Source organism: Numida meleagris, unplaced genomic scaffold (genome assembly GCF_002078875.1).
Source record: "Numida meleagris isolate 19003 breed g44 Domestic line unplaced genomic scaffold, NumMel1.0 unplaced_Scaffold379, whole genome shotgun sequence".
Classification (NCBI taxonomy): Eukaryota; Metazoa; Chordata; class Aves; order Galliformes; family Numididae; genus Numida; species Numida meleagris.
The window spans coordinates 1-14362 of record NW_018364603.1 but is presented as its reverse complement, the minus strand read 5'-3'; the positions used below and the strand labels follow the sequence as shown (position 1 = coordinate 14362).

At 64.3% G+C, this 14362-nt stretch overlaps 2 protein-coding genes across 6 annotated transcripts; one reads left to right on the top strand and one right to left on the bottom strand.

Moving 5' to 3' along the window:
- Positions 1–1105: 1105 nt before the first annotated feature.
- LOC110391480 (gametocyte-specific factor 1-like) lies at positions 1106–5533 on the bottom strand. Of its 5 annotated transcripts, none has more exons than XM_021383371.1 (9): positions 5312–5533; positions 5086–5212; positions 4908–4997; positions 4750–4825; positions 4472–4667; positions 3883–4008; positions 3389–3440; positions 2401–2490; positions 1106–1966 (listed from the first exon to the last, which is right to left on the bottom strand). In XM_021383371.1, the coding sequence occupies exons 1-5, from the start codon at positions 5489–5491 to the stop codon at positions 4514–4516; spliced, it is 627 nt and encodes a 208-aa protein (XP_021239046.1). In that variant the 5' UTR covers positions 5492–5533; the 3' UTR covers positions 1106–1966; positions 2401–2490; positions 3389–3440; positions 3883–4008; positions 4472–4513. The 5 variants fall into 5 exon arrangements, with proteins under 5 accessions (XP_021239046.1, XP_021239047.1, XP_021239045.1 ...); XM_021383372.1 differs by having other exon boundaries at positions 3883–3997; XM_021383370.1 differs by having other exon boundaries at positions 3883–4052; positions 5312–5532.
- Positions 5534–5618: 85 nt separating this feature from the next.
- On the top strand, positions 5619–14335 carry NCKAP1L (NCK associated protein 1 like; the record flags this gene model as incomplete). Its single annotated transcript, XM_021383368.1, is given in 30 exon segments — positions 5619–6689; positions 6788–6898; positions 7138–7230; positions 7321–7377; positions 7515–7657; positions 7745–7835; positions 7935–8072; positions 8172–8220; positions 8300–8456; positions 8560–8616; positions 8864–8960; positions 9176–9285; positions 9382–9514; positions 9605–9686; positions 9988–10046; positions 10308–10453; positions 10750–10882; positions 11115–11234; positions 11396–11535; positions 11667–11798; positions 11893–12111; positions 12216–12346; positions 12438–12535; positions 12743–12836; positions 12924–13006; positions 13097–13177; positions 13346–13439; positions 13687–13803; positions 14047–14156; positions 14246–14335. Coding segments are annotated over 30 exon segments (3267 nt in total), but the record flags the coding sequence as incomplete, so codon positions are not given.
- Positions 14336–14362: the final 27 nt, after the last annotated feature.

Genomic DNA, 14362 nt, shown 5'->3' with positions numbered 1-14362 from the left:
AGCGAGCGCGCACGCGGCGTGCGAACATCAACCCAGGCACCTCACGCCCTGCACACGCACGCACCTGCACGCTGCCAGCCCTGCCCCCCCGGCCCCGTTTTGGGCCAGCCGTGCCCTGCTCTGAGCACAGGGGCAGTGTGGGGCGCTGCTCGGGGTCGTGCCACCCATCCCCAGCTGCCAGCCCGCCCCATTGGGACCCACTGCAGCTCGTTGGTGTGGTGTCAAACCCCACGGCCCAGCCCAGCCGCTGTGATTAGACCCACACGGCACTGGGAGGGTGCGAGCGGCCGCTTTGGCACCGTTAGGTGACACAGGTGACAGACACCACCCAGCCCTGGTCACCCAACCCCGCTGGCTTTGGACATTTGTTGTTTTTCCGCCCAATTTCCTGCTCTAACGAGCCCCGGGCAGCACAGCGTGGGCCAAGCCGTGCCCACGGCACCGTCATCTCCGGGGCAGGGGCATTCCCCTCCCCGGGTGCTGCTTCGTCCCCGAATTTCTCCCCCCACGAGGCTGTAAGCACAGCGGGGCACACCCTGCCCCGTGCTGGGGGAGGAGGAAGGAAGCTTCCCCCCGGCTTTGCGGCCGCTGCAGCGGCGCCCAGCCCTGATTTTGGCAGGAGGAGGGGGGACAGGTCGAGCTGCTGAGCCGGCCCGGTGCTGGGACGGCCCCGTCTGAGCCACGCAGATGAAAACCGAGGTGCAAACCGCCCCCCCACCCCCCAGAAGCTGAGGAGGGAGCACGAATCCTGCAGGGAATCCCACCCCGCCCCCCCGGGGCTGAGCAGACACTTCTGCAAACGCAGCCCTCGGGATGCATCTCACACCCGGCGACTTCAAAGCGCTCCCAGCCCCGTGCTGAGGGCAGGCAGAGCCGCTTTATGGCCGGGGCCTCTCCGCTGCCATTTGCCTGCAACTGCCAGACACTGGCTAAGCTGCTGCCCTCCTCCTCCTCCTCCTCCTCCTCTTCCTGCCTCTTTCAGGAGCAGTTTGATGGGAAACTGTTTTATTTTTCCACCCCCCCCCCCCCGCCTCAAGTAGAACCCAGTCGCCTTCGCCGGGCCGGACGGCGACGCCGAGCGGTGAATCACAGCGGGGAGATGGCGTTGAGTTAAGGCCAGGGGAATTTTTAATGGGTGTCGTGCAGACGAGCTCACGCTGAGCTGCCAGCGTGGCCAGGTACTCACTGCTCGCTTCTCCCGGGGGTCGCTGGCACCTTCGGGTGGGGGGCTCGGCTCACGTCCCCTGGGTGCGGGGTGGGTGCCGGTGCCGGTCCGGGCGCTTGTGGCACATGTGGTGTTTCATCACCGCATGGAAGGGAACAGGGAGAAATGGTTGAAGTCCTCGGGGTTAGGGTTGGAGTTATTGGGGTCGGGGTAAGCGGGGCATCTCCAAACGGGCAGGAAACGGCCCCGAAATAGAACGTGGAAAAGCCACTGTAAGCATGGAGAGACCTGTCCGCTCTACACAGGTGGCCACAAAACCACGGGGGACAGAGATCTGTGCTTCCAAGCCCTGGCGTGGGCAGCCCAGCCCCTAAATCCTCCCATGCACTGGAAAAAAAACATCCGGCCTCGGCGCAGGACAACACCCCCTCGCGTGCAGGCGGGAGCCATCCCCTCCATCCCAGCAGCTCCCTCCTGCCCTCAGCAACACCCTGCAAACGCCTTTTCACGCCCCGGGGCGACCCGGCTGGGAGCTGCTGGAAGCTGGCAGCGACGTTCCGTGCCCAACCGCTCACCCTTCTTCTCCCCCTCTACCTCCTTATGCCCTCGTTGGCCGAGGCCCCGGGGCGAGAGGAAAATCCGACGCTCCCGCCGGCTGCGCCAGAAGCGGCGGACGTGGTGGTGGTGGTGGAGGAGCAGAGCGCTGCTGTGGCAGGAGGTGCAAGGCTCCCTGCACGTGCACGAGGAAAGCGGAGCCGATCCGACGCTGGATGGGCAACAGCCTGCCCCACTGCTGCTTTGCTGTGGGGTGTCAAAGCAGAACTTGAAACGTGAGGTTGCTGCACGCTGCCACGTTCCCCCAGCCCCGCTGGCACGGCCGCCCGCTGCACACCTCCACCGAGCCCACAGCCCAAGCGTGCACGGTGTGGGGAGCAGCTTGGGGGGGGGGCAGGGCAGCCTGGGGTCCGGCGGGGGGGGGCTGGCAAATAAGAAGCCCCACATGTGGGATTCAGAGCACCCCGGGCTGCCCCACGGAGCTTTTTGGGGCCTTGCTGTGCAGCGAGGGCTGCAGTTCCCCCCCTGTCACCCTTCGTGGTGGACGGTGAGGATCCACAGCCGCTTTCAACGGGGCAAAAGAGTTGGAAAAGGTGTGTGTGTGTGTGTGTGTGGGGGGGGAAACGCCTGTCATTTACCATTCATCCCCCTGACAAAAATCACCCAGCCCTCGAACCTACCCGGCTGGATCCACCCTGTGAGCAAAACTCTCGGCAAGTGTTGCAACGCCGTTCGTTATTGGCACGGTTCGAAGCACACATGAAACTGCTCTGCGAAAACCACAGGGGAGAGATGTCAAGCAAATCCGAAGCAGTCAGATGCTTTTAAACCAGCCAGGCACAAAGCCGGAGAAATTCCTCTTTAACCCTTGAGGAGCGGGGAGGGATTGGGCCGGCTTTCCACCTGAGGGCAGCGCTGAGAGAGGAGGGAGAGGGGGAAGCGGTTCCGCTCTCCGGCGAGGGATGGCAGCACAGGCAGCGGAAGCGCGTGGGGATCAGGGGAAGCTACGGAGGAAAAAGGGAGATGAAATCGGGAGGGGGGTCCCGGTTCTCCCCGTGGAGGTGTCGATAAGCTCGAGAAAGGGGTTTTGTACGATTCTCCAGGCAAAAGATGGGAGCTCAGGCAAAGGCAGGTTAAATCGTGGTGAGCAGACGGGAGGAAGGAGCTCCTCCCGCTCGGGCGATGAGGATTCAGACTCCGGGTAGGCGACTGAGAGAGGAAAAGAGTCTCCCAGATGGGCCGAGCCCAGGATGTGCAGATTCTGCCAGATGTACATTAAACGGAGTTATGAGCTGCGTAAAAACCGCTCTGCAGCTGCATTTCTGGCACGGGCGAGCGCGGAATTAATTGCAACACCAGATCACTCCTCCTCTGCCCGGCCAGGAGGGACGGGCGCGACCCCGCCTGCCTGCTCCCCCCCCCCCCCGCCAAACAGGGAAGGATATACATCTGACCTCCCTGTGAACCGCTGCAAAAAGCAGGATTTCCCCCCAAACCGAGCCCCCCGGGGTCCCCACGACCGCCTCTGGAGCGACTGTCCAGGCTGGTGTGGGTTAACGTGAGCCGGGGGCGGGCGGGGAGCCCGGCCAGGGAAGGCAGCGTGACACACACATTCCCATTTCCACGCGTCCCGCCCCAAATCCGCCGCCTCCTCCGAGTTCTCCTCACCTTCTGGAGAGGCCGGGGCTCCGTGGGGTCCCCCCCCCGGCTTGGAAACATCCTGTGGGAAGGAACAAAAGAGGGGGATGAAATTAGGGAGCGGGGTAGGGTGGAGGATCGGGGGGACACCCATGCCCGGCGTGGTGGTGCGACAGGGGACATCGTGACACATCTTTTGGAGGAACGCGCAGGGTGGGGGCTAGCGAGGCTTCCTTCAGTTCCCCCCCCCCCCCCTTCCAATGCTCCCGGGTGGGGAAACCCATGGCCTGACTGCCCTGGTGATGCAGCCTGAGCACGCGGCGTCCAGATTGTGTAAGAGGCACTAAAATAGCACCCTGAGCCCCAAATCCGGGCAGCGCCCACTGGCACCGGGCTGCAAACGACTTCCTTTGGTCCAGTGGGGGGGCTGCATGGGGGATCTGGGGCACAGGGGGGGTGGGCAGCAGACCCCACATGTCAGGGGAAGGGAGGTGGGTGGGAGCTGGGGGGGGGGTTGGGGTTACCTGGAGCCATTCTGGCCACGCTGGATGGTCCTCGTCGTCCTCTTCGGCGCTGTCCCCATCTGAGTTATGGGGGCAGGCTGAGGGGAGTAGCAGGGCACCAGTGACCCTGGGCACACTGTTAGGGGATTGGGTACAGGCAGGGGGGGGTTATGGAGACACCTGGGGACAAGCTGGAACACAGGGTGGCCCAGGGGTCATGGGGACGCACTGTGGGGTGTATGGGGACATAGACAGGCACCAAAATGCGACTGCTGCTCCCCCTCCCCCATTGATTGTGCCACAAGCAGGGGGCTACACGGAACATGCTGAGAGCACAGCCAAGCAGTGTAGGGGACACGCGACATGGTGGACCCATGACATGCTCCCACCAGGGCATCCTGTTTGTCCCCATCCCGCAACTCTCGTCCCACTGGAACCCCCCCCTTCCCCAACCCATCACGGTCCCCATTTTGCTGCTGTCCCCTAACCGCAATGCCAGGGGGTCCCCCCCCCCCAAACCAAGCGACAGGACACCACGCACACTCACAAGCCACGTATTTCCAAAACGTTTTTAAAACCTATGGCTACAAACGTTCCCCACGGCAGATACCGAGCGGGTGCTGCCCTTCTTGCGCCGTGGTTCCCCCTGGTCCTAGCGGGGAGGCGGGCACCACCTCGGTTGTGCCACCACCCTCCTCGGTCCGTTCTGCTCCTGCCGGTCCGGCCCCTTTGCAAGGTGTCCCGTTGTCACCGTCGCTGCAGGACCCACACCTTGGCTCCAGGCTGGGGGTGCCGCCAGAGCAGTGCTGGGGGGGAGGGAGGGCAAGATAAGGGGGTCAGGGTGGGCAGCGCCTTGCGGGGGACACCCTCTGCCCCACACGCTCCTACCTGTCTCCTTGGAGGGGCAGGTCACTGATAGTGGCGTTGAGGATAAATGGAGCAGCTTCCTCCAGCTCATCGACCTCTGCAAAGGGTAATGAGACAGGGCCGTGCCAGGCTTGGGGGAGCACGGGGGGAGCACCGCGTGGCACCCTGGGGACACTCACCTGCCTCCCAGTCCTCTTGGCACGGGGGGGCCTGCCAGGCCACGGGGACTTTGGGTTGCTTTGCCCGGTCATTGGTGCACATGGACAACTCTGTATGCGCAGAGGGGACAACAGGGACGTGTGACCTCCTCGAACCGAGGAGGTCCGAGCTGCAGTCGGGGACCGGGTGGCCGTGTACCCCGAGAGTCGAAGAGCTGGCGCTGGTCGGGGCAGCAGGCCATGTGTCTCTGCAGCTCGGCTCGTGGCATCCTGTGCCTGGCGTTGAAGGGACAGATCTCCAGCGAGCGAGCCACCTGCGGGTTGTTCTAGGGGAAGAGAAGGAGGAAGAAGGCGCCGAACGCGTGAAGGGGGGCCGGGCCTGCATCGCGCCTCACGGCCCCTCGGCGCCCCGGGGCCCCGCTCACCCGCTGGCACTTGACGAGGTGGTAGGGCAGCCGGGACACTCGGATCTGGTGCGCCTTGTCGTAGGGACACTGGACGAGCGCCTCGGGGTCCATCTTAGGCTCTGCGTTAGGCTCCGCGGCCTGGTACCGGCCAGCAAGCCCCGCGCTCCCAGCCCCGAACGGCCCCCAGCTGGTCGCCATGGCAACGCGGCCTAACTTCCGCCGCAGCCTGCGCCGCTCCACTTCCGCCACCGCGGTCGCCATGGCAACGCGGCCTAACTTCCGCCGCAGCCTGCGCCTCTCCACTTCCGCCGCCTACGTCGCCATGGCAACGCGGCCTAACTTCCGGCAAGGCGCTGGGGGCGGGGGGCCTGAGCGTTGTTATAGGGCTCCCGTGGGATTACAGGGCTCAGTGTAGTGCTGTGTATGCGCTGGAGGGTGTTATGTGAATCTTCAGGGTGTTATGTGGGCTCTGAAGGGTGTTACGTAGCCCTGGATGGGGTTTTGTAGGCTCTAGGCTGTGTTATGTGGGCCCTGGAGGGTGTTATGGGACCTTGAAGGGTGTTATGGGGCTGCAGAGGGTGTTATGGGGCTGCAGAGGGTGCTATGTGGGTGCTGGAGGGTCTTACAGGACCCTGCGTGGTGTTTTATGGGCCATGTGTGGTGGTAGATAGACCTGGGCAGCGTTATAGGGCCCTGTGTGATGCGATATGTGTCCTGGGTGGTGCATTATGTATCCTGCGGGGTGTTGTGTGCACCCTAGAGATGGCTGTGTGGGTCCTGGAGGGTGCTGTGTGAGCGTTGTGAGGAGTTATATGGGCCTTGGGTGCTAGTATATGGATCTGTGTGGCGTTATACGGTCCTGAACACTGTCATACGGGCCCTGAATGGTGTTATATGGCTTTGGAATGTGTCATACTGAACCTGCAAAGGGCTCTGGGTGTTACTGTATCACTTGGAGCAGTGTTACGTGGTCCAGGGTGATGACATAGGCCTGTGGCTGGTGTTAAATGACCATGGGTGACATCATGTGGCCCTGGCCAGCACGTGGCTGTGATCAGTGTCTCACAGTGATGGCCTTTGCTCTGCCTGCGACCAGTGTTACAGGGTCCCAGCCAGTAACGCTACGCGTCACCCAGCCTTGGTGACATCCCACGGTGTCGGCGTCACGCATCGGCGGCATCACGTGGCCATGGCCACAGCCCAGGAAGTTCAGGAAGGGGAAGTTGGTGCTTGGGGTGCGGGGTAGATCAGGGGCCGAGGGGACACAGGGTGGCCCCCCCGGTACGCTGCCGGCATGTCGCTGCCCTCCGTCTACCAGAACAAGTTCGCCGAGAAGCTGACGATCCTCAATGACAGGGGCCGGGGCGTCCTTGTCCGCATCTACCACATCAAGAAGGTGTGGGGTGGGGCCACGAAGAAATGGAGGCTGCTGGGCTGTGGCGGGGGGGGGAGTGATGGGGCTGTGTGGGCTCTAACTTTAGCATGTCCCTGCAGACCTGCTCGGACCCCAAGACGCGGCCGTCCTTCCTCTGTGACAAGGCTATGGAGCCCTCCGTCAAGTTCATCAACAAGAAGTTCCCCAACCTGGACGTGCGGAGCAGCACGGTGAGGGACAAGGATGTCCCCTATGTCCCCAACCCTGTGTCACACCCATCCTGGTTGTCATCTCCCTGTCATGCCCCCCATGTCACCCTGCTGTGCGTCATCCCATTTTGTGTCATCACTGCCTGGCTTCTCCTCCATCCCTTCCCTCTCTTGCCCCGCCACCTCCTACCCTGTGTCATCCCACCCTTTGTGTCCCCACGATGTCACCCCACCTGGATGTCCCCTTCTGTCCCTTGCAGCAACACCTGGGACCAGTGCACAAGGATAAGGGGGACATTGTCCGCGCGCTGGGACCCTATTACTACTCCTTTGTGGATGTCCTGGAATTCAGAGTGAGCTGTGGGGTGCTCGGGGGGCAGCTCTGGCATTTCAGGCTGGGGGGACAGCAGTGACATTTTGTCTCCTTGTTGTCTCCCTGTCAGGACCATGTCTATGAGTTGCTGAACACCATTGATGCCAACCAGTGCTTCTTTGACATTGTGAGTGGTCCCCAGGGGGTGCCAGGAGGGGTTTCCCAGGGGTGTTTGAGGTGCTCACTGGGTTTATAGGGTGCACTTGGAGGGTGATTGGTGCGGCCCATGCCGTGGCCACATCCTCACAGCTTCCTTGTCCCTAGCACGTCAACTATGACTTCACCAAGAGCTACCTGGACCTGATTGTCACCTATGTGTCCCTGGTCCTGCTGCTGGCCCGCACTGAGGACCGCCGGGTGCTCATTGGCATGTACCACTGCGCGCACGAGATGAGCCATGGTGCCAGGTGGGCTGGCTGTCCCCGTGGGCTGTCCCCGCTGGGGCTGTCGCTGAGGACTGTCCCCAACACGTGTGTGTGTCACCATCCCCGCAGTGATTCCAGCTTTGCCCGCCTGGGCCAGATGGTGCTGGAGTACGACCACCCCCTTAAGAAGCTGACAGAGGAGTTTGGACCCCACACCAAGGTCGGCTGGGAGCTCCTGAGGGTCCTGCGAGCCAGCAGGGCCACATCCAGCCCCTCCGCTGGGCCCTGACCCATCCTATGATGTCCCCCTGTCCCCCAGGCTGTCACCAGTGCGCTCCTGTCCCTCCATTTCCTCTTTGCCCGGAGGAACCAGGGGTCTGAGCAGTGGCGCAGCGACCAGCTCCTGAGCCTGCTCAGCACCGCGGGCACCATGCTGAGCCCTGCCAGCTCTGACACCGTGAGTGCCACCGCGCTGGGGGGACAGTGGTGCCGTGGGATGCCACCTCGGGGAGGGTGCAGGAGGGCGGAGCGGTGACACTGACACCTGCATCCCCAGATGGCCTGCGAGTACCTGTCCCTGGAGGTGATGGAACGCTGGATCTTGAGTGAGTCCTCGCGGTGCCCACGGGTCCCCCCCGTGGTCCCCACGGTGCCTGGCCGTTCCCTGACATCTGTGCCCAACAGTGGGGTTCCTGGTGTGCCCAGGGGCGCTGGGGTCATCCCCACAGTGCCTGGAGCTGTGGAAGCTGGCGCTGCAGGGCTCGCTCTACGTCACCCTCCTCCGTGACGAGGCCCTGCAGATCCACAAGGTCACCGAGGAGCTGCTCAGCAGCCTCAAGGGGTAAGTGGCTGCCCCCAGAGGGGCTGGGGTCTCCACTGGGGGCTCTGCTGGGTGCCAGGGGCTGACCCCTATGTGGCCCTGCACGGCTGTGTTCCTCTTGCAGCTATGGGAAGCGGGTGGCTGATCTCAAGGAGTGCAAGGAACACGCCGTGGCTCACAGGTTAGGGGGCTCAGTGGGGGCTGATGTGTCTTGGGGGGCTGGGGAGGGTCTCAGGGTGCCGGGAGGCCCTAAGGCATCCCAAAGGTGGGTGGACCTGAGCGTCCTGGGGGTCACTGGGGTCTGTATTGACCCCATACCACAGCTCCCACCTTTGCCACGCGGTGCCTGCAGTATCCCTGCTGGGTGAGCGGGGTGGCTGGAGGGGTGTGGGGGGGGAACCCTGACCCCCACCATGACCCCCCCACAGCGGATCCCTGCACCGGGGCCGGCGGGCGTACCTGCGTGGGGCCGTGCGTGAGCTCGAGGCGCTGCTGGAGGATCAGCCTGGGCTGCTGGGACCCAAGGTGAGCACAAGGGGAAGGGGAGAACATAGGGGGGCAGGGAGGGGAGAACGCTGTCGTGGAGATGGGTGCCTGTGAGGGACATGATGGGGCAGGGGGTGGCTGTCAGGGCCCTGTGGGTGCTTTTTGGGTCTATGTGCAGAGTGCTGAGTGTTGGCAGTGCCCAGGGCTGTTGGTGGCAGCACCACGTGCCCTCTAACAGGGCCCGCTGTGCCCAGGCTCTCTTCGTCTTCATGGCACTCTCCTTCTGCCGGGACGAGGTGAGCTGGCTGGTGCGGCACGCCGAGCACGTCACCAAGACCAAGACACCGGAGGACTTCACTGACAAGTGAGCGTGGTGCTGGGGGGGGCTGCGGGCAGCGCTGCTGTGGCCAGGAGGTTTTGGGGTTTTTGCCCCCGCTCTGACTGGTGGCTTTGGTGGCAGCCACATTGCGGAGATCCTTTTCCTCATGGAGCAGCTGCGGAGCCTGGTGCGGCGGCAGGTCGGCGTGCTGCGGCGTTACCACGTCCAGTACCTGGCCCGCTTCGATGCTCTGGTGCTCAGTGAAATCATCCAGGTACCACAGAACGCCGTGCCCGGGGCTGTCCCTGCCCCCTGTGGCCTGTCCCGGTTGTCCCTGATCCTGTCCCCATCTCTGTCCCTGCAGAACCTCTCGGTGTGCCCCGAGGAGGAGTCCATCATCCTCTCATCCTTTGTCAGCTCCCTTTCGTCCCTCTCTGACAAGGGAGGTAGGGACCCTGTCCCCGTGGTGTGTCCCTGGCTCTACCTGGGGGCTGATGTCCTCCTGCCCTGCAGCCCAGCACCAGACCTGGAGCTGTGCTGGGTGCCCAGGTGCAGGCTCTTGGGGGCAGTGGGGAGGCAGCAGCTCCTGGGGGTCCTGTGGGGTGGACACTGCCACCACCAGCTGGCATCCACCCGTGTGATGCATCCAGATTGGCACCCCTTAGACCTGTACCTCTAGATCAGACAAGCAGCCTGAAGCTCGCCCAGCCTGCCCCTCCTCATGGCCACGTTTCTGTTTCCTTGCAGTCGATGATAAGGAGCAGTTTGATTTCACACCGCTCCGCCTGGACTGGTTCCGGCTGCAGGTGCTGTCGCTCTCCTTGTCCCCATCTCAATTCCCATCGCTGTCCCCGTGCCAATCCCCCTCCTCTCTTCCCTTTTCAATCCATGCCACTGTTCCCTTCCCTGTCTCCATCCCCAGCCTCATCCCTGCCCTCATTCCCTTCTCCATCCTTCTCCCCATCCCTCACCACTCCACCACCACCGTTGTCCCCATCCCTGCCACCCCCTCATCCCCAGAGATCCCAGTGCTCCCAGCCGTGCCCCTGAGCCCGCTGTCCCCCTAGGCCTACACCAGTGTGGCCAAGGCCGTGCTGCCGCTGAACACCAACCCTGACGTGGGTCGCATCATGAACCTCATCGTCTTCCACACCAAACTGCTCGACTCCCTCGAGGAGCTGCTGGCCGAGGCCTCCGACCTCTCCGATCTGTGGTGAGCGCCGGCGCCTGTTTGTGCCTCAGTTTCCCCACACTCACAGGGCTCACCGTGGTGGGGGGGGGAGCTCACGCCAGCTCCTGCCCCCCAGCACGTGTGGGGAAGGTGCCCGTGGGTGCTGGGTGTGGGAAGGGATGGCCCTTATGGGAGAGGCTGGGCAAGGTGAGGTGACGTAGACTCAGGGGATGTGGACACGGACGTGGGGACAAGGACAACGCACAGGTGATCCAGGAGGAAAGGCACCGACAGACCCACTGAGCCACGTCCTGCCCCTCTGCCTCCCACCCCTGCAGTTTCTTCCCTCGCCCCATAGAGAAGATGTTTGTGGCGACGATGGAGGAGCCCTCCATGCTGCGTTACAGCATCGCCTTCCCTCTGCTCTGCAACCACTTCTCCCGCTGCGTCCACCCCATGTGCCCGGAGGAGGTGAGTCCCACCGCCCCGGGTGACAACATGGGGACATGGGCGCCGTGTCCGGGTGCAGCTGTGGAGGGGCCAGGCACATCTGGTGGCTTGTGGCAGGGGATGGAGGATGGGGACACGACCTTGGGCAGCCGGTGGCACGCTGTGGTTGTCACCGTGGGCTGTGCGCCGTGGGCCTGTGGGATGTCCCGGGGTGGGGACACGTGGTGACAGCGCTGTGGCTTTTCCTTTGCAGTATCCCCAGCTCCAGGCCGTAGCGCTGGGGCTGTGCAACAAGTTCCTGGAGGACATGGCCCGGCAGGCCAGCGCCTGCATCATGGACGCCTGTGCCGAGCAGCACAACCTTAGCGAGCAGGTGAGGGTCCCTGTGGCCTCTGGGGTCTCTGTCCACGTTCTCCACGACCTTGGGACACCAGAGGCGGTGTGGGACAGATGTGGTGCCCCTGATTCAACCCTGGGGATGGTAGCTTCTGTTTCTGGAGGCCCTGATTGTAACTTTCTGCCCGTGGCCACCAGCTGCTGCCCAAGCATTGTGCCTCCACCGTCAGCAAGGCTCGCAACAAGAAGACCCTGAAGCATCCATCCAAGAAGGGAGAACCCGAGCGAGGCAAGCCAGGGGCTGAGAGCCAGAGGAAGGACCGGACCGTGACCACCAAGTGAGAGCGGGGCTGAGAGGGTGGTGGGCACCCCATGTTGGGTGTGAGTATGGTGTGACACGGCCACGGTCGTGGCGGGGATGCCACGAGGCGGGGCCGTGGTGAGGCTGACAGCGTCTGTTCCCCCTCAGCATGGACAAGCTGCACCTGACGCTGGCCGAGCTGTCCCTGAGCCTCAACCACGTGCCCAACTTCACTGTCTTCGAGCACACGGTGACGCCGGCCGAGTACCTGGGCAGCCACCTGGAGGCACGCTTCACCAAGTAGGCCGCGGGGACACGCAGGGCCGGGTGGCAGGAGAAGCTTGGCCCCAGATCTCCAGCCACCCCTCCCCCCCGTCCCGTCCCGTCCCCGCAGGGCCATCGTGGCCATGGCGTGCTACAGCCAGGCCACGCAGGAGGTGGCTCGTCCCTCGGAGGTGCTGGTGGGTCTGGGTGCCTACATCACCTTCATCCAGTCGCTCACCCACTTTGTGGGCCTGGACACGGCGCGCATCATCCGCAGCGTCCTCCTGCAGCAGACGCAGCCCCGCGACGCCACCGGCGAGCAAACCCTCACCACCATCTACACCAACTGGTGGGTGCCGGCACCCCTGGGTGCCTGGGTGGCCCTGGTGGGTTTCTCCCCCCCCCCCCCCGGTGCTGCGGGTCCTGTCAGTGCCAGCAGCTCGGTGTCTGCAGGTACCTGGAGGCCCTGCTGCGCCAGGCCAGCACGGGGGCCATCGTCCTGGCACCCGCCCTGCAGGCCTTCACCACGGTGCCCCGCGAGGGCGAGCCGTCCTTCAGTGCCGCCGAGTTCTCCGATGTTTCAGGTGAGGGATGAGGAGGGGACGGGGTCGGGGCTCATCCCCTCTGCCCCCCCCCCCTCGCTGATGTCCCCATCCTGGTTTCTGTCCCCTGCAGAGATGCGAGCGTTAGCTGAACTCATCGGGCCGTACGGCATGAAGTTCCTGAGCGACAATCTCATGTGGCACGTGAGCTCCCAGGTCGTGGAGCTGAAGGTAGGGTTGGGTGCTGGGGCCGGGTTGGACGTGCTGACACCGGGCTCAGGGCGCTGCTAGGACGGGGTGCTGGAGCACGGGGGGGACAGGGCAGGCAGTTCCACCCTGGGGACCATCCCAGCCCCTTGGGCTTGCTAACGAGGGTGAAGCTGGGGCAAAAGCTCCAGGACAGCTCTCCCAGTGCCGCGAGCCCCCTGTCCATTGCAGAAACTGGTCAACGAGAACATGGACACGCTGGTCCAGCTGCGCTCCAGCTCCTGCAAACCTGAGCAGATGGCAGCTCTGCTGCCCCGCCTGACCTGTGAGTCTCGGTGGGAGCAGACAGCCTTGCACGTTTGCACGCTTGTGCACACGCCTGTCTTTGCTGACCCCTTTCCCCCCCCTGCAGCGGCCGACAACGTCCTGAAGCGGATGACCATCATCGGCGAGATCCTCAGCTTCCGTGCCATGGCGCAGCAGGGCCTGCGGGAGGTGGGTGCCCTCCGTGCCCCACAGCGTCGCCGTGAGCCCCACGGATTACCCCAGGAACTCCTTCACGGCGTGTGCACCCTCTCCCTGCAGGCCTTCTCCCACCACTGCCCCTTCCTGATGGGCCCTATCGAGTGTCTGACAGACGTGGTCACCCCTGACACCGACATCCAGGTGGGCGCTGAGCGGGACGTGGGCAGGGTGGCCCCCCCCCCACCCTGTGCTTGGGACAGCTGTCCCCATGGAGGGGGTTGGCTGTTCCTGCCTGGCACGGCACCGCTGGCACCTCGTGGCGTTACATGGCACCGCGTGTCCCAGCCCGGCGTGTCCTCGTCCTCCCAGGTCACCCTGAGCATCTTCGAGCTGGCCTCGGCTGCGGGGATCCCCTGCGAGATCGACCCCGCGCTGGTGAACGTCCTCGCCGGCAGCAAGAGGGGTACGGGGTGGGGGGGGGTGTCTGCAGGGTCCTATGGGGGGGCTGTCCTCGAGGTCCTCCACCTGTCACGGACCCCCAGCCCCCGCCGCCTCCCTGGGATGTCTCTCTGGGTGCCCACTGTCACCTCCCGTGTCCCGTCCCCCCCCCCCCCCCCCCCGGGACTGCCCCCCTCCCCGTGTCACCTCCCTGGGCTCGCCGAGGTTTTCCTCCTTGGTCCCCTGCCTGATGTCAGCTCCGTGCCGGGCAGAGGGCTCGTCCTCGGAGGAGGACTACAAGGTGGCCTGCCTGCTGCTGGTCTTCGTGGCCGTGTCCCTGCCCCTGCTGGCCTCTGACCCGACGTCTGTCTACAACACCGAGATGGACGGTAAGGCTCGGCCCTGTCCCCAGCCCTGGCTGTGTCCCCACGGCCCTGACCCCCCCCCCCCCGGACCCCTTCCTCAGCGTGTGCTGGGACCCTCAACGTCCCATAGCTGCGGCTGAAGTTCAGTGGGGACAGCAGGACCCCGATGTCACCTGTGCTGGAGCAGGGCTGCTGCCCCCCAAGTGCAGCCAAAGCGCAGGGGCAGAGCGCAGCCCCGCGCCCACCCCAACCTCCCCGTGTCCCCAGGTTACAACAACAACATCCACTGCCTGGCCAAGGCCATCATCCACGTGTCGGCCGCGCTCTTCACCCTCCACAACAAGAACATCGAGACCCACCTCAAGGAATTCCTGCTGGTGGGCGAGGGAGGGAACGGGTGCAACCCTTCCTGCTGGGGGGGGGGGCGGGCAGGGGCCCCGGTGCTGATCAGGATCCGTTCCCTCAGTTGGCCTCCGTCAGCCTCCTGCAGCTGGGCCAGGAGACGGACAAGCTGCGCTCCAGGAACCGCGACGCCGTCTCCCTGCTCATGCAGCTGGTGAGGGCTGGAAGGGACGGGAGGGTC

What these genes read in the sequence shown, in the direction of transcription:
- LOC110391480 (XM_021383371.1), bottom strand. Translation starts at nt 5,491, where the DNA reads ATGGCGACCAGCTGGGGGCCGTTCGGGGCTGGGAGCGCGGGGCTTGCT. An exon ending in ACCTCGTCAAGTGCCAGCGG is followed by an intron (nt 5,213 to 5,311) that starts GTGAGCGGGGCC and finishes CTCTTCCCCTAG; the next exon opens with AACAACCCGCAGGTGGCTCG. An exon ending in CCAGCTCTTCGACTCTCGGG is followed by an intron (nt 4,998 to 5,085) that starts GTACACGGCCAC and finishes CTGCGCATACAG; the next exon opens with AGTTGTCCATGTGCACCAAT.